The sequence below is a fragment of the Corylus avellana genome, chromosome 4, assembly GCF_965113065.1.
Source record: "Corylus avellana chromosome 4, dhCorAvel1.hap1.2, whole genome shotgun sequence".
Taxonomy (NCBI): domain Eukaryota; kingdom Viridiplantae; phylum Streptophyta; class Magnoliopsida; order Fagales; family Betulaceae; genus Corylus; species Corylus avellana.
Window position 1 is genome coordinate 18,233,887 of NC_142493.1, and position 27,753 is coordinate 18,261,639.

At 35.3% G+C, this 27,753-nt stretch overlaps 1 protein-coding gene and 2 pseudogenes across 1 annotated transcript; 1 reads left to right on the forward strand and 2 right to left on the reverse strand.

Moving 5' to 3' along the window:
• Window positions 1-217: 217 nt before the first annotated feature.
• On the reverse strand, window positions 218-4,770 carry LOC132178717 (Ankyrin repeat family protein). The gene is made up of 3 exons (XM_059591235.2): window positions 4,256-4,770; window positions 2,616-3,025; window positions 218-1,485 (listed from the first exon to the last, which is right to left on the reverse strand). Exons 1-3 carry the CDS (start codon window positions 4,563-4,565, stop codon window positions 610-612), a joined length of 1,596 nt encoding a protein of 531 aa, XP_059447218.1. The 5' UTR covers window positions 4,566-4,770; the 3' UTR covers window positions 218-609.
• Window positions 4,771-13,325: 8,555 nt separating this feature from the next.
• LOC132179687 (ubiquitin-conjugating enzyme E2 11 pseudogene) lies at window positions 13,326-13,769 on the reverse strand (annotated as a pseudogene).
• Window positions 13,770-19,600: 5,831 nt separating this feature from the next.
• On the forward strand, window positions 19,601-20,407 carry LOC132179590 (putative calcium-binding protein CML25 pseudogene; annotated as a pseudogene).
• The last annotated feature ends 7,346 nt before the right edge of the window (window positions 20,408-27,753 follow it).

The window sequence follows — 27,753 nt, forward strand, 5'->3', positions numbered from 1 at the left end:
CTGCTACGCATCACAAATTTTTTTCCAAAAAGTTAGTCTTCAAATAATGTGTTACCATTTTATAAGGTTTGTTATTTTGAGAAGTGTGTCACCAACTCATGAGATAATAACACATCATTTGATAACTTTTGAGAAGAAAGTCTTGGGATGTCTTAGCAATTCCCATAAGAGAAATAATAATTGGTGATATTACTGATTCACTTAAAAGACTCTAGCAAAAGACGCAATCTAATTGGTTCTATCACAATCAGCAAGCAATTTGCTGGAAACATATACATACTCACATACACTGAACTACATAATACATTTCAGTGCGCCTAAATAAGTAAATATACATCATTCTTTGTCTTTGAACATGAAGAGTCCAACTGGTCCTGTCACAATCAGCAAACAATGTGGTGGAAACATGCAAACTCTCACATGGACTGAACTAACATAATACTACAATGTTTGTGAATATACATCATTCTTGGTTGACCATGATAGGGGCGAAACCAACCATCGATTCCTTGAGCGGCCACAATATCGAAATTGCATACCTCACACTACTTGCATTCAGATGAACATTCAGTGGTATTAGACGTTGTGCAGATAAGATAACTCAACAGTCTAAAGAGCATAGATTTTCTCAAAATCAGAGTTATGGTCATCAAGATCTGATATATTTGCAGAGTACACGGACCATGAGAAAGACTTGCTCCCACTTGCCCTTTTGATGCGTCTCTGGGAGTCACTGCGGAAACTCCCAAAGCGTTGTCGGAAAACAAAGTAGCACATGCTTGCAAGAGTCCCCACAAGAAGCGGTGCTCCCATAAGCGTTATAGTAATAGCCATCCACTTTCGGTTTCCAACAACTACAAAAGCTATTGATAGAAAAGCCCCACAAGTGCAGGCACAGGCAGCCCACATTAGTTTGTTAACAACTGACACAACCTGCTTCTGAGCCCTAGTGTCCCAGGCCACCAAGGTGATTTGAACCACAACAACGGCTAGAGAAATGAAGAGAGATGTAGCATTTAAAAGGCAGAACACTCGGAAAGCAACATTGTCAGCTATTTTAGCCTTCCCCACATTTGATCCATCCGTAAAGTATTGGCCGGGCAAGTTGAATATAGCCAAGAAAGCGATCGAGGCAAAGAGAACAGCAACAACTGTGATAGAATTAGTGGTGTTTTGAACAGCCTCTCTGTGAAGTTTCTTTAACTCCTTGGCAATACCAGAAACTCGGCGGCGGGTTTGTTCATTTTCCTTGAGTTGCGAGTGCACCTCATGCTTTATATCACTCACAGTCCTTTTGAGTTCCATTGCTGCATCCACTTGGCCAACATGCCTAGCAAGCTTGGCACCAGCTTCTTCTAGAAATTCCTTAATTTCCAATGCTGATTCTCCATAATTCAGTTTATTGGCCAAATCCATAGCGGTCTCCTGCTGACTGTTAATTGTGTTGACATGAACAGATTTATAGCTCAGCAAAAGGCCTACTATCTGAAAAATAGAGAACAATATTTAGTACAGGAAAAAAACCAACAAAATTACATCGGGAACAACAAACTCATGTAAAGGCATCAAATTTTCAACATAAAATTATTCTAAGATATGTGATCAAGAACAAACTTAAGAGGGAATGCAGTCACACTCCTAGGATAAAACTTAGATATGTACACATGGTAGTGGAAATAGAGTAGATTTTCAAGAATTAGAGAGATTTAAATAGGCAATTTCGTAGTAAATCTAGCTACTACTTACTACTATGCAAAGCTAATGGATGAAAACCCTTTAAGTTGCTGTAGTCTAATGATGATTGATATTAAAAATTTCCTAATTTCTCATCCTCCAATCCAATTAAATCAAAATTTATTTCTTAACACTGATGTCCCCTTTTTCAACTGATCTCATTCATACAGCAAGATAACAGAGTTCCCAATATCTGTAGCTCAAGCACTGATATGGTTTTCAACAACCAAAAGGTGCACAAGAAACAAGAAAAGATGGTAATGCACCCAACACCATGTGATGCATCTAGTTATTTAAAATCCACTTTCGTGGTTCAACGGTAAATGCTAAATAACGTAAGAGGTACTCTTTTGATTTATGATTTGATGCCTTGTTAGTTGTTGTAGCCACCACCATGCAATCCCAAATATGTTTAAAGCTCCCAATTTTCACATGATGCATCTACTCAGTTAAATCCACTTTCAAGGTCAATAGTATATGCTAATTAACATAAGAGGTATTCTTTTCAGTTATGATATTAATACCCTGCCCCCTTGCAATCCTACATATGTTAAGGAGTGATAACTTTATGCTTTTCCTAATCCTCTTCCTGATCTTAAATTACTACCAGGGCCATACACATCTGAAAGGGGTGATACAGATGTCCTGGTAGGTAAGAGGTGAAACAGACATCCCAAGCAGGTAGTGTGAAAGAGTCCATGGGAAGGTTCCTTGGCAAGTGGCACTGATGCTACAAACTGAATCCTCACAACAATGAAATGGCTCTGATAATGTTAATACTCTTTTAAGGATCATTTTAAATGAAAAGAAAAAAATGGAAGAAAAAATTCTTGGGAAAACAAAAGTGCCGTGTTCTCATCTTAAAGTTTGTAGAAAATTACCTGTGAACGGCCTTTCCTTGTGGCTATGTGCAAAGCTGTATTGCCCTTCTTGTCACGTTCATTAAGTATAGAGCAATCGGCAGACAATATCTCCTCGACAACTGAAGGACACTGACCTTTAACAGCCATATGGAGTGCTGTTTGTCCCTTCTTATCTTTGATGCTGACTATTCCTGGATCGTGGTCTATAAGTGCTTTTACAATACGTAGGTAACCATACCTAGCAGCAGTGTGCAATGCAGTCTTCCCATTTTTCCTTACTATCCTAATTGAGCTGGAATCAGCATCCAAGATGGCATTCACCACTTCCAAATGGTCCTTAACAGCAGCTGAATAGAGGGGGCAAGTGTTTGATGAATCACACAACTTACAAAGCTCCGGCCAAATGCCCAAAAGTTCCTTCACAATCCCTAAAGAAAATAACAGTTAATGCCATACTCCAGAAAAAGAAATCCTTTTTTTCTTCAATGCTATAACAAATGTAAAATGCAATCCTTTAAACACGATCTAGTAAATGTAAATAATTCAAGCAAGATGGACCACTAGGTTACTAATAGTGAAGTCCTAGAAACATGATGCTCAATGTTGATGGCCAAATTGTAGTTACTTTCTAATTGATCATACAAATGTCTACAATTAATCGTAGGTGCTTTAGCAGACTACAACACAATATGCTTTTAAAGTAAACAACCATGAAGATTTGTTGATTGAGTGCAATTTACATCAGTTGCTACCCATGCATAATTCCAAGGAGCACTACAGGCCTTCATTTTCATAATGACTTGGGAAGACTCAAATTTACCATGAGCGACTATTTTCTACTTTCCAATCTCAACCTTCAAAGTCAGAAAAATGCTCAAAGTAAGGGCTCCTTAGAAACCATTAAAAATCATATTTTTCTTTCCTTTCTTTTTTTGTCCCCATGTCTGAAATAAGTCATGCTCTACTTCTCTATTAAAAGGGTAACAAGATCACCAAAATGCAAAGATTAAAGCATTTCACTACAGATAAATAATCTCATTTAACAGTTTAAGTTGAAGCTAGATTAATGAAGTCATTTAACAACGACTTTAATGATTCTATGGTTCATTAAATTCACTCGTATGAAACAAAATATGGAGCTCTTCCCTGCAAAACAAAAGCCAAATTACTACATGAGCTACTTCCTCACACGGTCACACCCAAGTCCAGAATAGATATGCTTCCAATCAATGAAATTTCAATCTCCGAAATTTCCAAATATATGAAAGCAAAAATTTATTAGATCAAGAGCAGCAGTTATAAGCAACGAATATATGCCTGATAAATGAGCATATAATTAGACATCGCTTAGTTAGAATTCTCAAGCACTTTACTTGCTTCGGGAAGCAAAAAATTAATCTGCGTTTAGCCCTTGAAAACAAGAGTAGTACTTCCAATCAGCTGACAAACAGTAACTAAACAAACTATAATTAGATCATCCCTCTTATATTCCCAGAATCAATCATCAATAAATCAAATACAACCATACAAAAAAAAAAAAAATTTAGCTAATTCCCAACAACCCAATTGAAATCAGACAATTCCAAACACAACTACATATTTATTAAAAAAAAAAAAAAAAAAGCAGCTAAAGCCTAGCAACAGTTCGAGAAGAATACCCAGGTGGCCTTGCTTAGCGGCGACGTGAAAAGCGTCCATATCAGACTTGGACCTGATCATTAGAGTCTTCATATCAGAGAACTTGAGCAAGAATCTGAAAAGTTCCAGCAGATTATTCTCAGCAGCCACGTAGAGGGCGGTCTCGCCTGCGTCGTTCTGCAGAGCCATAAGATCGGCGACCGCGGACCCATCTGAGGGGTTGTCTCCGGTCAGCTCATCCACGAGGCGCTTGACGGAGTCGAGGTTGCCGGATCGAAGGGCAGAGAAGAAGGAGTGGTGGGTGATAAAACGCAGAGAGTGAGAGTCCATGATACTCCCCAAGCTTCAACTTTTCATGGATGTGATGAAGAAAAAAGCAGAGAAAATATGGACAGTATTGGGATTATCAGTAATCATTCAATGGAAAAAGACAAAAAAATTTCTTTTTTTCTCCGGAAAGTTTTCCTCGCGTCTTTGAAAGGAGAGAGGACCCGGGTGTGTCATTTCTGCGTTGGGGTGTAAAGGGGGAGGCCAGGTGCAGATAATCATCGTATCATATCATCATATGGGACTATCTCAGTCGTATGATACTTCCAATTTGTTGTTTTTTTTTTTTTAATTAATGAGTAAAAATAAGTACAAACAAACTGTAATTACACAGCAAAAACAATTACAGACTCTAAAATATAAAGACACAAAAAAATCAAAAAGATTTTTTTTTCTTTTAAAGAAGAAAAAGGTAATAAAAAAAATGCTGTTAGCAAAATTGATTATAATGATAATAGGCAAAAATTTCTTACAAATTTGTAGGTAGAAAGTTCTTAGACCACTAGCAGCAAATATCCTACTTGCCATTTGCTTTTTTATATTTTTTTAAAAAAAATTTCTTAAAAGGCACAAAAATAAAATGACTGGCAAAACAAGTATCTGTCAAATAAATAGGTATCCGTTTATTCTATACATGTAATTATTTTTTATGATGTCTAGATAAACTTTATTATAAAAAAACATGCATAGGATAAACGAGTTGTAAATGGGTCATGTCAAGTATTTGTTTTGCCAATCCTATAAAAATCTACTCACAGCAGATTCTTTATCTTTAACCAACTTTCAATTGTTGCTACAGTATTTCTCTATGTTTCTCTTCCATCTTTCATATTTTTGTATTTAATTGGGGATTTTGATGAAATTTGGGAAAAAAGTGAAGCTTGGTAGAAAATTTGTATTTTGTAAAAATATAATATTTTTAATGATATAGAAAAAAGTAAGAAAGTTATTATGAAATATATTTTCAAAAAGTAATTTTGTACCTTAAACTAAAAAAAAAAAAAAAAAAAAAAAAAACTGCTGCTACTGCCATTACAAACTAATTTAATAAATAAACAATTTAAAATATAATTTTCAACTTCTTCTTAGTTAATAAGAAACACTGTCACTTTTAAAAATTGGTCGGTAATAATTTCGAAATTTCGGTTCATGGATAGTGCATGATCGCGGCCACTTTGATGACGTAAGAGATGAATGGGTGGGTCCGTCTTGACAAGAAATCCATGTGGAGGCGGTTTGACTTACACGGCTAGTCAGGATGTGTGAATTCTGAGATTCTTCCCATCACACGGCAATCATTTTGTTTTATTATTATTATTATTATTATTTTTTATTCGCAAGAAGCAAGAAAGTAAGAATGATTCGAACCGGAGAACACCATTTCAAGAGATATGGTCACGAGTCGATTGAGTTATTTTTTAAGGACGTTTTGTTTTATTTTTAGAGAATATTTGAGATTATGTTTGAGAACTTAAAAAGTACTTTTAGTATCTAAAAAACTGTCATCTTTGATAAAAAAATTTCAAAAAAATGTTTTTTACTTTTACTAAAAATGATTAAAATGCACTTCTGATAAAAGCTTAAAAATAAAATTTTTGCTAAAAAAATTTTTTTTTTTAACTTAAAAATTCTATTTTTCAGTTACAATTTTAAAGAAACTCTGAGCCTGTTTGAAATTGCGTTTAAAAAATAGAGTTTTTAAGTCAAAAAAATCGTTTTTGGGCAAAAACTTCATTTTTAAGCTTTTGTCAAAAATATGTTTTAGCTATTTTTAGGCATTTTATATAGGCCTGGGTATCGGTCAAAACGGTCCGGTTAAGGACCTTATCGGTTATTAACCGATAATTTTCGGTTAAACGGTTAATTAACCGATATCAAACCAATAAGAATTTTAACCGATAATTTCGGTTAAAACGGTACACGGTTAAACGGTCCGGTTAAACCGGTTAACCGATTAATTCCCTCCTCCCCACAGGTCTGGTTTTTTTGGATCTCGTCAGTTTAATTTGGGATTAGTTTGTTATAATTTATGGTTTTTGTAGAATGAAATTAAATGTGTTGAAGCCTGAAGTCTCCCGGTTTTGAATTAAATTTGGTGATTGAAGAGCCAAGAAAGATGTTTACCACTTTACCATGTGGTATTGTACAAAGATTCTGGAAATATTCATGTTAGGAGCCAAATTGAAAATTGATCATGTGAAGGCCCATGAGATATAGAAATTCACCAGAAAAAGAAAGCCAATATATACACCAGCAAAAGAAATTCTTACAAGAAAAATTTCAAAACAGGAACTCTATCAGGTTCCATAATCCAGCGCCAACAGAAACCATCAAATGCAAAGAAATCTCATCAAATGCCAATGCCATCACTTAAAAAAAAAAACATCAAACCTACCCAAACTCAAATTAAAATAAAATTCAGTAATGAATAATAAACAAAGTATTAACTAATTAAAGTCACTTAGCAAAAGGAAAATAAGTCATGGGCAACACCATTACACAAATATAAAAGCGAGAAAACATAAAGATAGTGATCAATATGGAAAAACATCAACATCAACACGGTTACACAATAATTTCCTTGAGCCACCTCAAACATAGATTATCTTCAATTCCTTGAATTTGCTTCCTTCAATAATCCAACAAATCAAAACATAAATAAAGTGAATCGCTATTAGTAATTAATATTAAAGAATAAGAAATAAATATCAAATAAGAAAAAAATAAGATGCAAAAAACTTACCAAATACTTTAAACAAAACATTACCCCGCAAAGTTCATCCATTGGACCATTAAGCCTTAATTCGCGTCAAATGTGAGGGAATTAGACAAAATTTCTACCACAATGAAATTTTTAAAGGATTAGTAAAAATAATTTAATCAAATAATTAGAATAATAAATAAATTTGAAGTTAACAAATATTACCCGACTCAAGCTTGTAGCTTTCTTCATCTTCAACATTAGGCAAGAGTGACTCAACGTACTGAAAATTGGGAGAAGATCTCAACCAATTTTGACAACAAATAAGAGCTTCCACTGTTTTCGGAGCCAAAGAACTCCGAAAAGGATCTATGATGCGACCTCCGGTGCTAAAGGCCGACTCAGAAGCAACAGAAGTAAGTGGAATTGCCAGGACATCTCGTGCTATCTCGGCGAGAACCGGAAACTTTACCTTATTTACCCTCCACCACATTAAAATATCAAAGTTGTCACTTGGAGTCTCCACCTCTTCTGTATAATATTGCTCTATCTCTGTCCGACACATCATCACATTTTTGGACGCCCGAAATGAATGGTAAATAGCTAAAGCATCTTTCTTATTAGTACCCACACACACACCTTCGGAACTTGTGCAACTACGCTCTTCATTTCCAAACCTAGCCCCACTTTCATTATTAGCATATTGCTCATATAACCGGCTCAAGACATTCTTCAATTTGATAACAATTTCTTTTGCTTTTTCTAGACCCACATTCGTTTGGAACCAAAATTCCAAGACATTTATCTTGTAACGTGGATCAAGCACCGAAGCAACAAACAACAAGGGATTAATAGCCAAAAAATTTCCCCAATACTTATCATATTTCTCTTTCATTTGCATTGCCATGGTACTCAATGAATAATCATTACTTCCACAATACTCATCCAAACAATGATAAACATTTTGAAGAATACCAAAAAACAAGTTAGAAGTTGAGTACAAGGAACCCGACATTTGAATTGTTTCGTCATAAAACACACGCAAGAATTTAACAATGTGTCGAATCTTATTCCAATCATCTTCATTTGGAGCCCCCAACACATCCTTCCCTCCACAATCATCATTCAAATAATGTACAAAATTCGAATCTTCATCTAACATAAGATTAAATGCCCTTTCATACTTTTGTGCCGCCTCCAACATGGTGTAAGTAGAGTTCCATCTAGTGGAAACATCAAGAGTCAAGGAAGACCGACACCCAAGATTCTTTCTTTCTACACAAGACTTAAAGAGGGCTAATCTTTGGGGGGATCCCTTCACATATTTCACCATATTTCGGACCCTTTCAATTGAATCATGTGCACCCTTCATACCCTCCTTCACAATTAAATTTAGAATATGGGCACAACACCTCACATGAACAAACTCATGGCGACAAATAACATCATTATTGGACATATTTCTTTTACCAAACTCACTAATTGCTTTATCATTAGCACTTGCATTGTCAAGTGTTATCGCCAACACACGAGTAATCCCCCATTCCACCAAACATTGCTCTATTTCCTTAGTAATCGTTATTGCCTTGTGATCCGACACTTGGCGAAATGCCAATATTCTTTTTTGATATTTCCAAGTAGAGTCAATGAAATGTCCTGTTACAACCATGTAATTCATATTCTGAATTGAAGTCCAAGTGTCAGTTGTCAAACAAACCCTTTGACCAACCATCATCAACTTCTTTTTGATTATTTCTTTTTTGGTCATAAACAACTTAACACAATCCTTCATCACTGTATAGCGAGAAGGAAGCTCAAAACGAGGCTCAAGAACCTTAAACATTTTCCTAACACCCATCTTCTCCACAATTGAAAAGGGAAATTCATCAACAATGATCATTTCACAAAGAGTCTCCCTAATAAGTTTTTCAGAATACTTCCCAACAATTAGGTTATTACCAATACTACCATCACTCTGACTCTGCCCAGCCATAAAGGTGAATTTAGATTGAGAGCCATCTGTTTTTGCTTTTAAGCTCTTATACTTTTGGCATTTTTTGAAATGGTACAACATGCTAGAGGTGCCATTATTTGTCCCATGACATTTATACTGAGCCCCACAATAGTTACAACTTGCAATAGGAGCCTCTTCAGAACTATTTGCATCTTTAGTAAAATGGTCCCATACTGAAGATCTTTTTGTTCTTAATCTTTTTTTACAAGGGATTGGGGGTCGTCGACCACGAGTACGACCATGAGATGCTCCCCTTAGTCCCCTAGAACTCCTAGAACCCCTAGAACCAGAACATCTAATCCCTTGGGTATCCAACTCATCGGATTCATCAATATCATCAAAGGTCTCTTCATCAAAGTCTAAGTCTTCATCAAAAATTTCTTCATCATCTATGCCTATGGGACAAGAAGAAGTAGCTGATGTTGGAGGTCGAGGTGCAGCCATATGAACTTCTGAAGTAAAAAAGCAATGATTGATTTTAATTAGCTAATGTGACAATGTTTGACCTATGGGCTATGACTAAAACTCAAACTCAAACTACAACTAGACAACCTATAACATTCTATCTCTACCAAACATTCAATCATAGGTATTATAACCTCAATTTCATAATAGAACAAACAATTTGAATAACCTACAACTGGACTGAAAATCCCACAATTCATGCATACTTAAAACCCCAACCTCAAACTTTATTCAATTAACAAGAATTCAAGAGAAAAAATATAATCAGCCAGGCTAGAGTAGAGACGTCAAAATTCAATTGAATTTCAGCTCATGACAATAAAAGAAAGAAAGAAATAAAATTTAAAAAAAAAAAAAAAAAAAGAAACAATTTTCATTTTTCACAACATGGATTTTTATTGTCACAGGACAAAACCCAATTGGTATGCCAACACGTGAATGAAAGCACTTTGGATTTGAGTTTAGGCTTGAAGGCGCATGACGAAAACCATGGTCCTGACTCAAAAATTAATCAGACCAGAGGTGGGCAGTAGAAAAGAGAAGGCAAGTAATGTTGGGACAGGATTGAAGGCTGCCTTGGGGTTTTGGGATGCTGAGGACATGAGAATCTGCAAAGTGGCATATGCATGTACTTTACTTTTCATTTTATGCTCCCTTGCTGAGCTGATTGCAGTTTGGTTTTACTGTTTTAGGGGACATGCGATACCTTCTTTTTTTCCCGTCATTGGACAACTGAATATTTTTTCATCTTTCCAGCTTTGTTTGACAACTTCTAATCTTAGACATGGCGGACTTACAAATTGAATGATTTATCTGGTTGGCAAAGTGGTAGTAATTGTATTGATGTTCTAGTATTGCTTTGCATCATGTTGATGGGACTGACATATATAATTGCTCATCAAGATGGTAATAGGTGAAGTGCCTTAAAAGTTAAAAGTAGGACAAAGGCTTGATGGATTTATTTATAAGAAGTTCAGAGTAAGGCTTTTGGTTAAATGATGGCGATTGTTAAAGCATATGGAGATTGGGCCTTCCGTCTGTTTTAAATCTCAGCAGAATACCATTTCACATTCGAATGTTTCTCTTACATCCTCAATTATCTACCATTTCCTATTGTCTGTTATAAATATTAATTCTTTCAAAATTTTATCATTCAATTCGGGAACATTGGAGATTCTGAAAGTGAAAGTGAAAGTGCTTACCGTGAGAGAAGCTGAGATTCTGAGAAGGTGAGTCTGAGTGTGTAGAAAGCGAGAGCTACGGCCTGCGAGACCACGACTCCACGAGGACCACGAGAGACCGAGAGAGCTGCGAGACCACGACTCCACGAGAGACTGAGAGAGCTGCGAGCCTGCGAGACCACGACTCCACGAGAGACCAAGAGAGCTGCGGACCACGAGAGACCGAGAGAGCTGCGAGAGGACTCCACGAGAGACCGAGAGAGTAGAGACTGAGAGGTTGAGAGCCCAAGAGACTGAGAGGCAGCAGAGGCTGAGGCCGTGAGGAGTGCTTTCTGATTTTAGGAATTTAGGGGCTTACTGGCTTAGGGTTCGAGAACTTCGTTCGAGTGGGTGAAAAATGAAAATGGGTTTAGATAGATACAGGTACAGCTCTAAAGTTCTAAACGGCGCCGTTTTTGGGTGAAAATGGGTGATAAAATACAGCTCTCTAAACGGCGCCGTTTTTGGGACTAATAATGCTTATCGGTTAAACCGGTTAAACCGGTTAACCGATAAGCAAAAATTAACCGGACCGGACCGGACCGGACCGATTTCCGGTATAGTTTTTTTAACCGATAACGATATCGGCATATCGGCTACGGTTTATATCGGTTCGGTCGAACCGGTAGACGGCCGGTTAAACGGTAACGGTTAATTTGCCCACCCCTAATTTTATACACTTAAAAGTGCTTTTAATATTTTATCGAACCAATACTTTTTTTTTCAAACAAATTTTTTAGTATTAAATATATTTTTAAGCCCTTGAAAATTCTAAACATGCCCTAAATCTGGTGGGAGAAAATAGAGAGCGGTCATATTGAGTTACGCGTTGCTTAAAAAACAGAAAGTTGGGGCAGCACTTTGTTTATGACCTGCGCATTATTTCATCATATTTACGCGTTACGACAATTTCAGCTGCCACCACTTTCTTTCTGACCTGCGCATCATTTCATTTTCATCATACTTTACACATTAGAATTTCAACACATCAGAACTTACCATTTAATTAAAAAAATATATATATATATTATTTTTTGTTTTAATTATTTACTTCTACGTTTTCAAAACACTTCCACGTTTCTTTTTAAAAAAATGTTGAATTCGTTTTTTTTAAAAAAAAAAATTCTCACGCGAAAAGCTTAATAAACTAATTAATTTTTTTTTGGATAAATACCTTTTGTCCCCATGAATTACAGCATCTTGACACTTTCTTCCCATGAACTACCAATTATGACACCTGACCCCATTAAACTACTATCTTATGACAAAAAGCCGCATTCCATCAGTCAAAGAGGTTAAAATTGACAGTCAACGGTCATGTGCCATTTTAATTTTTTTTTCTTCCACTTTTGTCCTCATTTTAAATTGTTTTCATGTGTTGGATTAGGGTTTAGGAGGGTACGTATAAGTGTCATTTTTTTGATCTAAAGTTAGGGCAAAAGTGGAAGAAAAAAATTTTTAAATGACGCATGACTTGCATATGACCGTTGACCATCAATTTTAACCCATTTGATTGACTGAATGGGCCTTTTTATCATAAGATGGTAGTTTGATGGGGTCAAGTATCATAGTTAGTAGTTCATGGACAAAAAGTGCCAAAACGCTGTAGTTCATGAGAACAAAAGGTAATTACCCCTAATTTTCTATGAGAAATCATTAAAAGAGTAATTTTATTTGCATTATTATCTTATCATTACTTTGCACACCCAATAAAGAAAAGTGAGTTTTTTATTAGAGGAGAAAAAATCAAATGTATTTTTTTATTAATTTTTTTTTTTTTTTTTTTAGAGCTATAATGTTCAACAAATTTGCCTAACACTATAATAGCCAGCCAAAGTGGATTTTTTTTTTGTTTTTTCTACAAAGATGGCCAAGAAAACCATGTGAATAGTTTAACCTATCTACGCCCAACATTGGGTCATTCTAGTTATATAGTTATTAACTTATTAAGGTGACGTGTTCAAAATTCATATATTTTGGACACATGTTAGACTGAGTTGTAATAATTTGTTCCAACGCATTTTTAAACATGCCCATTTCCATTTTTCATAGATTTTGGAATAGCAAACATAATTTATACAAGTACTTTAGATGTAAGTGTACACTAAGACTTGCACGGGTGTCTGGTGGAGATTAAGATTAATTTTCTGTTGTGAGTGCACTTGTGAGTGTTTAAGTCCCACATTAAAAAAATATTAAAAATATATATATATATATATATATATATATATATATATATATATATATATAGTACTTAATATACTTAAGTGAGAATTTAGCCAACACTGAAAAATAACAATAACATCTTCTTTGATTTATTAATTAAAATGGGATAATTTGAAAGTGTAAATAACAATATTTAATTATGACATGGCAAACTTGGCGGTCCATTTGCGGGCTTCCTCCTCGTACTGGACTTTGTTTTTGAGGAAGACGGCGGCAATTTGAGGTTCGAGAGGATCCTCCGGGTTTGGGGAGGAGAGCAAGGAGCAGAGGGATACCAACACAGCAGAGATAGTGTAGGCAGGGGACCAGTCGTCTTTGAGAATGTTGAAGCAGATGTTTCCATTTCTGTCGATGTTTGGGTGGTATATTTTGGTCTTGAAGGTTACTTCCGGTGGCTTCATAGGGTACTTGGGCGGGAAGGTGAGGGATAATTTGAATATTCCACCTACAAAAGGAGTCCCCGGTGGCCCTATAATTGTTGCTTGCCACCTTCTTATGTCGCCGCCGACCATACCTGCGCTACAGAAATCGGGGGGGTTCTTTTCGATCTCCTTCAACTCCTTCTGGATTCTTTCTGCCATGTCGTCTCTTGATAATCACCAGTACTCACCAGGATGCATACGTTGCATGTGGTATATATATATATATATATAGGCATGCACAAATTAAATCACTTTACATGCATGCCATGATCGGTATATTTTGTTTTCAGAATTTAAAGGTGGTATACATGCATGTGTATATTATTAGATGTACAAATTTTAAATTATATATAACTATAAAATAGATATTTTTCATTTAAAATGAAGAAGATGGCCTATTATGTTTTTAAGGGGTTTATAATGTCTACCATTTAAAAAATAAAATAAAGGTATAAGCAAATTAAAATATGTCATGACATGAATGTGATAAATGATCAGTGTAAAGTGTAACATTATTTTTGATATTTTGTATTTACATTTTTTTAAAAAATATTTTTGTTATGAGAATGAAAAAACAAGATTTTCCCGTCAAAACCCAATTTATCTTTCATCTAATTCAATATTGCTGAGATATCATTCACGCCTTATAATAATAATAATAATAAAAAATAAAAAAATAAAAAATAAAAAATAAAAAAACAATTTCATTCATGTCTTTCAGTCTCATCATCCATTTATGTTACGAGTAATAAGTAGTAGTTATTAGAATAAACTTCGTAGTGTTCCAATTGTGATGGGGCATGAATAATAAGAATCATATTTATATGATTCGCATGGGGGCATAAATACACGTAGGCGTGGATCTAGAATTAAATATTAATATGAAATCTCCGAGAAATAGGATGCCCCATGTCATCGACTCATCATATGTATATATATATATATATATATATATATATATATATTTTTTTTTTTTTCTTTCCCTGAGCATTCAACGTCATTGATTATTCAAAGAGACAAGGGCCCGCCATATATTTGAAAAGATCGAGCTAATCAGTGATTCAAAGCACACGTAAACGGTATACGTACCCACCGTTTCTCTCTCCATTAATTTCGCTGTCATTTTCCCAACTCCTCCTCCACAAGTTTCGCTCAAAAAAAAAAAAAAAAAAAGGTTAATTCCACTTACACGAATAACGATAAGTCACACTTTGACTCTTTAAACTATTATTTCTTGAAATAAATAAATAAATAAAATAAAGTTTACTTAACCACTTAAATGACTATCTTAACGAGAATCTACTCTTCAAATTATTAATTGTAATAATTTATTCTCAAATTATCAAAACAATGACAATGTACCCCCCAATACTAAAAAAGTGATAATTTTAACATTTTGTTAAAAGTGAGAGTATATTGTCATTGTTTTGGTAGTTTGGGATGTAAATTGTCGCAATTGATAATTTGGGGAGTAGATTGTCATTAGGGTGGTAGTTTGAGGGAGTTAAGTGAACTTTACCCAAAAATAAAATTCCGTTAAGCAAGCTCATCAAAATAGATGAAAAAAAATAAATAAAAACACACACACAATTGAGATGCATCATGCATGTGATTTTTTTTTTTTTTTTTTTTTTTTCTATGAAATCACAAAAAAGCTCCGAGAGAAGAAAATTTAAAAAAAAATACATAGAACTTAAAAATGAAAAAAATATGAGCAAAAGAAGAGTGGTCGTCGAACTATCCTTATTATTATTATTATTATTATTATTAATTTAACATTTATTATTTATTTTTTTATCATTATTCTTAACTTTAAAGATATTTATGTAAATTTAGTTTCTAAACTTAAGATATTTTTATCATTTTAAAAATGAGCATATGCTTGTTAATTGTTTTTCTGTTTGATTGAATGCGCTGTGTCGCAGGCCTAACAGAAGGGCTTTTTTGCTAAGTCGTGAAGGCAATGTGTAAATTAAGTGGTAATTGAGGGGGTTTAGTGTAATTAATCCAAAAGAAATTAATACTATTTCAGGGGTTTAGTGTAATTAAGTCTCTAACCTTCAGAATGTATGAGCTATTTCATTAAATAAACTTTGTCCTAATCAAAATTTTTATTTGAATTTACGTACCTCAACTTGATTCATTTTTCACCTAAAAAAAAAAAAAAAAAAACTTGATTCATTTTCCATGTTTAAACCAAAATTCTTTACTAATGTCAAAGTTTATGATGAATGACATTAATCTTAATATGTCAAACTAGTCTCATGAAGTGAAAGTCACTAGTTCGAATTTCACCCCCTACTTTGTGCAGACATATCAAAAAAATAAAAAACAATGAATGGCATTTTTCACTGTGAACAAAAGAAGCAATGCAACTCCAGGCCCTAAATTTGGCGGAAATTGTAGAATGAATAACTTGCAGAGATCGGCCAAGAACAACAGCCAACTCCCTAGGATCCAATAAACCAAAATTAAATTTAGTTCAATTATTGCAATTCCCGCCCCCCCCCACATTGATTAGGACAAAGATTAGGACAAATATATAAGAAAAAAAAGGAAAAAATATACTTTACCTTTTAAAGTTTTACTCAATTTTTAATTTAACCTCCCATATTTAAAAATTAACATTGTACTATAATAAAGTATCAAAAATTTATAATATAAAATTTATCATCTGCTAGATATTTCCATCATCCATCATCTAAGCAACTTATTTTGTTGAGAGTGGCCGTATACAACTCCCTTCTTCTTCTTCTTTTTTTTTTTTTTTTTTTTCCTAATCAAATGCGGGAAAAAGTTACAAGGGCGGATCTATAAATAATTCTTTGATTCACTGCCACACCCATTTGACCAAGGTACATTGTTGCGACCATGAAGAGTACGTAGTTGCCGTTGTTTTTTTTTAATAATAATAATAATAATAATAATACTAAGAATAACATAATTATATGTTTGCGTCATTTTTCATATTTATTTAAGAAAAAAACATAGATAAAGCTTTTAGACTTAAAACCGTCGTAAATATGAGCCTTAAATATGTCAAATCATGCAAAGCACGTAGCATATTTTCTCCTTATATTATTGAGATTAGTATTAGGATTGTGAATAACTTGTGGATTAATTAGTGCTTCGGCTCTTGTATTTTGTTTTGTTTTCTGTCTTGTATTTATGTTTGTTTTATTTTGTACGTTTTTTTTTTTTTTTTTTTTTTTTTGGCTTTGGCTTTAATCTCCTTTACCTTCCCTAGTTTGATCTTTTTGTGGAAATTATTTCATCAACCCGAAATCATTATTTATTTTCAACGGATTCAGATGGAAATTCAATGCCTCTACTTCAATAACATCATTTCGGTTGGTGTTGTTGCTTCAAAGCTGGTTAGTTCTTTAGCTTGCTCCAAACACCACTTTGATGGTGTTATTTCTTGGTTTGTTGACTAAGATCTAGAGGATCGGGCAATTTTTTAGCTCATTTCCTATTTGTTTGTATTTTTCGTATTGTATTACTATTTCGGGTTTATTTTTAGGGAGCCCAACCATTTTTTTTATTTTTTAATTTTTTGTACCCTATTCTTATTTGCTTTAAAAAAATAAAAATAAATAAAGTAGGTTTAAAAGTGTGTTTTTGTCGGTTATGTTAACAAAATTTCTGGATTCGACAAATTGTTTCTTCCCAACACGTCCCTCCGAGAGCATGTCGCATGCATGTCTATCACATTGGCCATTGGCCGTGACAAGACAATAACCATGGTAGCACACAGGCTTTATGAGTTAATTTCTGTAGCTTAGGAATTGAATTATTTTTGCCAAGTGATAATCCATAGGCAAAGCGATGGAGCGAGGCAAATGACCCCTCATGATCTACCTAGCTTTCAGGCCAAAAATGCCTTCCTTATATATATATATTCAAAAGGGTAGGTCCAACTTTGATTACTCTACCTGAACATGACTATGGTAGCACTTGCTCATTGAAAACTACTCAGCAGTGGCCAATTTTAGTCATAAATAATCCAGCCTCATTAGGACATTAGTGGGAACCAAGACCACTAATACTAATTACGTGTATGTGGGTGAAGCTATACCCTAATACGTGCCCAACTACTTTAGTGATTTTTTTAGATCACTGAACCAACGTCACTGGTAATCGTACTTACATACTTACATATAGAAGTTTTTTTTTTTTTTTTTTGGTAAGTATATAGAAGCTTATTTATAGCTTGCATGACAGAAAGTTGTACATTGTGACAAGTCACACCATGGTTACAGGTGTAGACGAATAATATTGGATCCAACCGTGACTCTTTGTTTCCTAATTCATGATGCCACACGTAAGCTTTGAAAAAAATAATTTAAACTATAAACTTAGAGTATGGTCCAAAATATCAGGACAGTGATATGTCCCACTTGCTGTGTAACTTTCCAGGAGGTAAATAAATACACTTTTAACTAAAAAAAAGGTAATACGTAATAGACAATAAAACCTAGAGAGATATTAATTTTATTATAAAATAGATTAAAAAAATTGATATTAGTTACTGAGTTGTCCAAGAGCATTGTTGATATTTATTATTATAAATATCGCATATTATTATTATATTGGTTATAAACAAGAGCATTGTTGGCACCCTAGATGTATTAGTATCAAAATATTCAAACTCTATTTTATGTTTAGAAGGTGGACCTCCATTGAAAGTCAAGAACAACAAATACAGTTTTTTCGTAGTTTCTTATGTTCTTTAATGGATGCTTTTGGGACACTCATACATAGTTACCATGTGACATAAAGACACTTGTTAAAATAGATATTAAATTATTTATTTACTTCATTAGCTATATTTTTTTTAACATTCTTGTTGATTCTATCTTTTAATCTTGCCTCCAGTGACCGTAAATCAAAATCCTAACTTTACCGTTGATAATTATGAGCTATAAAGTATATGCAATTGATTTTATAGCACGTTTTTCATATAGTTTATTGGTCATGAAAAGAGAAAATTATTTATGTGATTAATTTCATCAAAGCATTGTTCCATATAATTTTTCTCATTATATGTTAAGGATTCACAAATTCCTTATAAATTTGCTTGAATCAGTTGCAAACGTTAAACATGATGTTTAGGTTTGAAAGTTGTGATAAGAGAAGTAGGCTTAAGAGTAAAGTTGCTTGCCGTAAACAAAAGCTTAAGATTAAAGTAGAAGAAGCATTTGTGATATTAACCTATTTAAATTAATGGTCTTTTATGAATTAATTAGGGTAAAGTTCACTTGATCCCTTCAAACTACCACTCCAATGACAATCTACTGTCTCAAACTATCAATTACGACAATTTACCCCAAAACTACCAAAACAATGACAATGTATCTCCCAATGCTAGCAACATGACGAAATTACTCCTATAGAATTTTCAATAAAACAAAAATACCCTTAAAATTTTGAAAAAAATTAATTTTTAGTATTTTTGTTTTAGGAAATGGTAGGTGTTTTCCAACTGTGATGTGACTTTTAAAATTATTGTTGAATTTGAGATTATCATTATTGACTTTTAATTTATTGGTGATTTTAAAAACCACAACACAGTTGGGAGGGCACTAAGAGAATACTAGAAAAACATATAGCATTTCCCGTTTTGTTTTTATTTCAGTAAGGGTAATTTCGTCATTTTTTAAAAATTGGGGATTACATTGTCGTTATTTTGGTAGTTTGTGGGGTAAATTGTTACAGTTGATAGTTTGAGAAGTAGATTGTCATTGAGGTGATAGGTTGAGAGAGTTAATGAATTTTACCCAATTAATTAATAGTATTATTGGAAAAAGAAAAAAAAGAAAAAAAGAAAAAAGTTTTGTACATGTGAATCAGTGAATGTTTCATCTAAAAGAGGACTGACATTAACGTGGTGGCATGCATGACTTTATTGCAAAATTCAAAATTTAATAAAAATAAAAATAAATAAATATTACTCTAACCACCCAAATCCCATGATTGTATCACGCGCATTCGCTCTTTAAATTTGGTACTCACATTTTCCCACACATTCCCACTGATCATTTCCATTAGCATTCTTCTGCTTCTCTTTCCTCTATTTCATTTTCTCTAATTTTCATTTCCATTTTCTCACCTAACAAACACAAAACAATTCTCTTTTTCTGATCCAAATCATGAATTTGAAATCCATTTTGGGCCGGAAAAAGAAATCCGACCCCTCCGCTAGTTCATCAACCACGGTCACCGCAAACCCAATGGCGTCGCGCTCGCAGTCCCAGAACAGCAAGGCCCAGCTCGTCGCGGAGCTGGAGGAGGTCTTCCGGAGGTTCGACGTCAATGGCGACGGCAAGATCTCGTCGTCGGAGCTCGGATCCATCCTGGGCAGCATGGGGCACCGGGCGACGGAAGAGGAGCTGGACAAGATGATCAGAGAGGTGGACGGCGACGGCGACGGCCACATCGATCTCCAGGAGTTCGTGGAGCTGAACACCAAGGGCGTGGATTCGGAAGAGGCGTTGGAGAATCTCAAGGACGCGTTCTCGGTGTACGACATCGACGGGAACGGGTTGATATCGGCGGAGGAGTTGCAGAGGGTGTTGAAGAGCCTGAACGACGATTGCTCGCTGGCCGAGTGCCGGAAGATGATCAACGGCGTCGATAGGAATGGGGACGGAATGATTAATTTCGAGGAGTTTAAGGTGATGATGATGAAGGGTCGCGCCTGGATTTGATAAACAGATCCCATTGATCGATCATCTTCCGTCATAGAAATAAAAGCTGATGCATATCCAAATCCCCTGCATTTCCCAATTTCTATATGAAGCTATAATTAAAAACATAAAATGAACAAATAAATAAAAACAACTCGATCTACAACCAACAAACCCAAAGTTGAAAAATGAAACATATAGAAAAGAAAATAAAAACACCAAATCAAACAGAAACACCATCAAACAATCAGAAATTTAACACCGGAGTGTCAAATACAATCAAAACAGAGCATCATCTATAATCAACAAGAACGTCAAATAAGCAGAGCAGATCAACCGAAATAACCCCAAATTTTGCTCAAACCAAATCAAAAGTCAGAGACCCGTTCTAAATACTCAATACTACGAAAATCAGCCACTTCATTTCCCATCAATTATTTTTGTGCAATTGGAGTGACGCGGAGTGCTTAAGTGCATTTTATAAGTACTTCACATCAATCAAGTTGTTTGTAATGGAGTTATATAAGAGTTGAGTTTTTAGTATTATTGGATAGAAAATAAGAAATTAACCTTTTACAGAAGAAGGCTGTCGGAACAAGCGGGGCTCGTGGTGGGGGCAGAACGGCATCGGTGGTCGATAGAGAGAGATAGTATAGAGAGAGAGTATAGCGAGTGTGTGCAGGCTGTGAGAATGTTAAGGGGTAATCCTCTTGATTAAACCATGAAATAACGCAAATATCTTAAGCTTAGAAACAGAATTTACATAAAATATTCTTCAAATTAAATAAGTTAAAGAATAAATAAATAAACAAAATTTGAAGATACAAGATATTTTATAGGGGTTGCTCAGCCACCCTAAGTGTTGTTTGGGGGTGAGTTTATCGTCTCCCAAAACTCATAGGGGCTATTTGAATTACCCCAAAAACATGTTTAGAATTTGATCGATCACCCTCAAATGTCAAAACCTAGGGGGGTTGTTGAGCAACCCACAAAAACATTATTCAGAGTGGCTCAATCACACCCTATGGGTTTTGGGGTGACCGTGCCACCACTTGGGATGTGCTTTAGCCACCATAAACCATGTGGGATTTTTTTTTTTTTTAATATATATATAATAATTGTTTTTAATTTTAAAGTTTAAGTTTTCTTAGTTTTTATTTAATTATTAAGTATTAATTGTTTATTGGGTTTTTTTTTTTTAATTTTGGTACTTTTTTAAGGTTTTAATGTTTATATATAGTTTTTTATTTGATGGTATTTTTGCCCTTTAACAAGATTTAATGTCTAAAAATGAAATATTTTGTCTATTTCCTAACAACGAGGGTTTTTTTTTTTTTTCTTTAACAAAATGATAATTCAATGTGGTTGAGCGTGGGTAGCCGGCCCTAGGTTTTCTAGAGAGAAAACCTAGGGAGAAAAAACATGTGGGGAAGAGCTCCCTCCTCGTCTCCCCTCTTCTTTCCTCTCCCTCCCCTGCTTGTTTTTTTTTTTTTTTTTTTTTTTTTTTTCAACTAGTTCAGTTGTTTCGCTCATTCCTTTGCTTATGTTGCACTACCCTCGTCCGCCATCCACCATGCTGCGTCGCTTTTCGCTTCTCTGGAATTGGTTGGGCTTTAGATATAGTTTTTCAAATTTAGATCTAGTCTCCTCAATTGGTTTCGTTCAGCCACACGCCGGCCCACCGTGCTCCTTGGCTACTTAGGTGCTTATCGGTGCAAATAACTCGATCTCATCCACCACGTGCCGGCTAGTGCGCTTCATCTCCCTCGCTCTAGTTGTTGTAGCTGCTTGCTGCATTTTTTTGTTGTTGTTGTTGTTTTTTTTTTTTAATAAGGATTTGACTGCTCCTTAAATCTACTTTCATGAGTGATCTTCTGGGGGGAATGTTTTTATCCTGGCCTTTTGGTCAAGGAGGATTAGTTTTGGTGTGAGGGTTTTACTCTTATGGCCGAGAAAATAAAAGTTGAGAATATGGGCTACCTATGTATTAGATTGAGTCTACCTAGAGTAGATCTATTCTATAACTGTAAATTTGGACAAGAGTTAGCGAATATTGAAGTCATAGATAGAACTTGATTGTAATATTTTTGTATTTGTCTCTATGGCGTTGTATAAAAGACAAATTACTAAGGATGTGTTTATATAATGTTTTTGCCTTACTTCCATCAGAGTAGGCTATCATTTATATAATGAAAATTGGGTTACAATAAATTCCCTACAACTATGTAACGTCTGCAACGTTTGGTATTGTAACAAGTAATAAATTAAATAAACAATTGTAACTTCAAGTAATACAAACAGATGCAACTTTATCACTTGGACTTAAAATGTTTGAGTGAACAGCCATTGTAGGAAATTGACTTGCTGCAGAGTGTAAAACCTTCTGAGAATCTTGTGCTCTGACAGGCCCCCTCAAACTAAACGGTATGGGAGTAACATTGAGTTTGTCACGAAGAGAAGCAAACCGAGAAGAAGAGATTGGTTTGGTAAAGACATCCGCCAACTGATCTTTGCTTGAAAGAAAACGAACATCAAGAGATTTGCAATGTACCATATCACAAACAAAATGAAAATCAATCTCAAAGTGTTTGGCCCTTGCATGAAACATGGGATTGGAAGATAGATAAGTGGCACCAATGTTATCACACCGAAGAATAGGAAGCTGGGAGAGTATCAATCCAAGTTCAAAGAACAATGAAGTAAGCCAGATTATTTCTGTTGCAGTGTTAGCTAGAGCTTTATACTCTGCTTCGGTGCTTGAGCGAGCTATAGTAGGTTGTTTCTTGCAACTCCAAGAAATAAGATTATCATCAAGAAAAATGCAATAGCCGTTAGTAGAATGTCTATCATCTCTACTTCCAGCCCAATCAACATTACAAAATGCTTGTAAGCACAAGCTATTAGATGGTTTAAGATGAAGCCCAAAATGAAGAGTTTGCTTGAGATATCGAAAAAGCCTTTTAACAGATTGCCAATGGAGGACTGTGGGCGTATGCATAAACTGAGAAATCTTATTGACAGAAAATGAAATGTCAAATCTGGTAATACATAAATACTGTAAAGCACCCACAGCACTGCGAAACAAAGTGGGATCATTGAAAATCTCTCCTTCAAAGGCCGATAAGTGAGTAGAAGCAGCCATAGGAGAACCAACAGGTTTGGCTTCAAGCATGTTTGATCGCTTTAAAATATCCAAAATGTACCTTTGTTGAGACAAAATAATACCCTGGGTGCATTTAACAACCTCTATGCCCAAGAAAAAATTAAGACTCCCAAGGTCTTTGACAACAAAGTCTTTGCGCAATTCAACCAATAGATCCTTAATCGCAGATGGCTTGGAACATGTAATCAGGATATCATCAACGTATATTAAAATATACATAGTGAAAGCAGATGATTTATAAATAAAACAAAGATGAATCTGATTGAGACCCCTTGAAACCAAGAGCAAGGAGTCGTGTACTAAGTCTTGAAAACCAAGCTCTAGGGGCTTGCTTTAACCCATAGAGAGCTTTTTGAACGTGGCACACATAATTCGGGTATTGAGGATGAACAAAACCGAGTGGTTAAGACATGTACACCTTGTCAGATAAATGTCCATGAAGAAAGGCATTTTGGGTTTCTATGTGGTGAACATACCAACCAATAGAAATGGCAATAGAGAGTACAAGATGTACCATGGTAGGCTTAACAATTGGGCTTTACGTTTCACCATAGTCAATACTTGGTTGTTGATGAAAGCCCTTGGCAACCAATCTTGCCTTGTAGCATTCAATCGTGCCATTAACCTTGTGCTTGACTCGAAAAACCCATTTACAACCAAAAATATTTTGAGCAGAAGAAGAAGGAACCAATTTCCAAGTCTGATTCTTGAGCAAGGCGTCAAATTCGACATTCATAGTTTTGCACCAATTTTCATCTTTAATGGCAGAAGCATAACACGTAGGTTTAATGGTAGATGAACCAACCTCATCAAGAAAAGCTCGTGGAATAGGATAGCGAATGGTACCATCATTGACTTGGGTTTTGTGATTTGATTTTTTGACCGAATTAACATGGGATGAATGGAAGGATGAAATTCAGGTGAAGGGGAGGTTGTATCTGAGGCTTCATGTGGCTGGTTTGAAGTTAAGGCTGAATGGGTTTGGTCAAAAGTATGGGTACTCACAGATGTATCACGTGAGTTAGCACAAAGGTTTAAATGCAATGGGTCAAGAGTTGAAGATGTAGGAGGGTCACATGTTTGTATTGGAAGATGCGGAGATGCAGATGGCTCATGGGTGTGTAAGAGACCACGTGTGGGACTAGAAGAATGTGTACTTACAGGTGTGAGGGGAGTGGGTTGAGCTGGTTGTTTTGCTACTATGCACGGGCCAATTTGAGTAACCATCAAGCGAGGACAGATAAAAGGAGAAGGGTGAGATGTCTCTTGCATTGTGGGAGTCGTAGAAGTTAGAGCGAAAGGAAAACTGGACTCATTAAAAATAACATTTCGAGAAATATAAACACGACCGGTGGGTACATGAAGACACTTATACCCTTTATGAAGAGGACTATAACCGAGAAACACACATGGGAGAGCCTGAGATTCAAATTTGTTTTTATTGTAAGGACGCAAATTTGGCCAACATGCACAACCAAAAACTTCTAGAAACGAATAGTCAGAAGATGCTTTAAGAAGGACTTCGTATGTGGATTTATTTTAAAGAACAGAAGTGGGCATGCGATTAATTAAATAACATGCTATGATAAAGGCATCGTCCCAAAAATGAGAGGGAAGATGTGCATGAGAAAGTAATGTGAGACCAGTTTCGACAATGTGTCGATGCTTACGTTCAATTTCATCATTTTGTTGGTGCGTGTGAGGGCATGAAAGACGAGGAACAATTCCTTGATTTTGGAGTAATTTATGTAATGAACGATACTCCCCACCCTAATCAGATTGAACAACTTTGATTTTAGAGTCAAAGAAACGTTCAATTTAAGAAACATGGCATTGACATCACTTTTGCAAGCAATAGGATAAATCCAAGAATAACGACTAAAATCATCAAGAAATGAAACATAATATTTGAATCCATTTTTTGAACAAACAGGTGCTAGACCCCATACATCACTAAAAATTAATTCAAGAGGAGAATTGGAACGAGTGGTGGATACACGAAAAGCAAATTGTTTGCTTTTGGATCCCAAACAAGCAGAACATGAATAGGATCCATTATTTCTAGAGACAGGAAGATTAAAAGATGACAAGACGCGCCGGACGACCTTCAAGGCTAGATGCCCAAGCCGAGAATGCCACTGAGATCCAGAAACACGCTCACCCACAAGAGTAGAAGGAGGATGACTTTTATTGGAAGCAGAGAAAATGGAATATAAGCCCTGGTTACTCGGGCCGTGAAGTAGCGCTTCCCCGTAGCTCAATCCTTCAAAAGAAAATGAGATGGGTGAAATTCAAAATATGTGTTAGTGTCTTGAGTAAATTTATGGACAGAAATAAGATTCTTGCAAATATTTGGAACATGAAAAACATCAAGTATATGAAAATTAAAGTTGGATGTGGAGAGATGGGCAGTCCTAATGTGTTTGATAGAAATGCCACTCCCATTACCAATTTTGATATGATTTGCTCCGGAGTAATTATCTGCTTTAACATTGAGATTAGCAATATCAGAAGTCAAATGATGTGTGGCGCTTGAGTCCGGGTACCAATTGGAATCGAAGGAAGTGTGGGAGGAAGTAAGATAAGCCTGCATATTTGATGAAACTTCAATTTGATATGCATTATCAAAGCGGTGATAGCAGTTTAATGCCACATGACTGGGCTTTTGACAAACTTGGCAAATGGGGCGCGAAGTCTTCGAGAAAGATTGATTGTTTCTACCTCTACCCCTGCCACGAGTGTGTTGAAAATGGCTGGATGAGGAATTGCCATGACCAGCAAAGTTGCCAGTTGGGTGGATTACGTCCACGTCCACGTGCAGATGGGCCTTTTGAAGCCAAATTGACACTTGCATTTGTAAGATCAAGAGAAAGATTCTGATGCTCTAGTCTGTTTTCATGAGCAAGTAGGCGACTATATAACTTTTCAAGAGAGATTGGGTCAATGCGTGTGGTAACCGAAGTTACAAAAGCATCATATTCACTGCCAAGGCCAGCCAAAAGAAATGAAATGAGATCACAATCATTTAATAGTTGTTCAACAGCTGCTAAAGTATCAACAAGGCTAGTGAATTTCTGAAAATAATCACCTATGGACAAATTGCCCTTTTTTAGGGTTGCCAACTGATAGTGAATCTGCATGGTACAAGCTCTAGATTTAGAGGTAAACATTTTCTCTAGAGTCAGCCACTATTCCCTCGATGTTGTACATTTAACAACATGAGTGATAATATTCTCCATGAGGGATGAAATTAAGACACTGAGCAGGAGTTGATCCTGCATATGCCATTGCAGCCAGGTAGGATTTTGAGTGGCAGTACTGTCATTGTCAGCTTCAGAGGGAACAGTCTATGGAGGACAGACAACCGAACCGTCAATGAAGCCATAAAGGTCCTGGCTTTTGATGAAAGGACAAATAGCTATCTTCCATACGAGATAGTTGTCCTTAGTGAGCTTGTGGGGAAAAGAGGAAGGGATGGTGAGATGGGTGGTGGGATTGTGAGTTGAGGAAGAAGATTGTGAGGATGATGAACTGATAGTGGAAGATGAAGCCATGGAAAGAGACGTTGGTCACTAAAAATGCTCTGATACCATATAGAAGACAATTACTAAGGATGTGTTTGTATAATGCTTTTGCCTTACTTCCATCAGAGTAGGCTGTCCTTTTTATAATGAAAATTGGGTTACAATAAATTCCCTACAGCTATGTAACGTCTGCAACGTTTGGTATTATAACAGCTAATAAATTAAATAAACAATTGTAACTTCAAGTAATACAAACAGATGCAACTTTATCACTTGGACTTGAAACGTTTGAGTGAACAGCCATTGTAGGAAACTGACTTGCTGCAGTTTGTAAAACTTTCTGAGAATCTTCTGCTCTGACACGTTGTAACCTCATAGCTTTAGCTATGATTTATCAGAGCTTTATACTCTTTAATGTACGAGCTTTATGCTCTTGATTCTTTTTCAAAGAATAAATATAAAAGATTCTCCTAAAAAAAATGTGGTTGAGTGTGACAAATGTCAATTTATTGGGACAACTTATAAATAAGTTATAGTTCATGAGAGTAAAAGGTAATTATTTAACGTTTTTTGAAAACGCTAAGAATTTTAGGGTTTTTGTCGTTTAATAACAAAACGACTACGAATAAACATCATGAATTTTATGGTTCTCATCATTTTATATCAAAACGATGAGAAAAATCCTATTAGATTTCCTGATGTTTGTTACTCTAGGGTTGGGGTTTTATAAATAAATGACGAGAATTTTTTTTAATAGTATATCACTA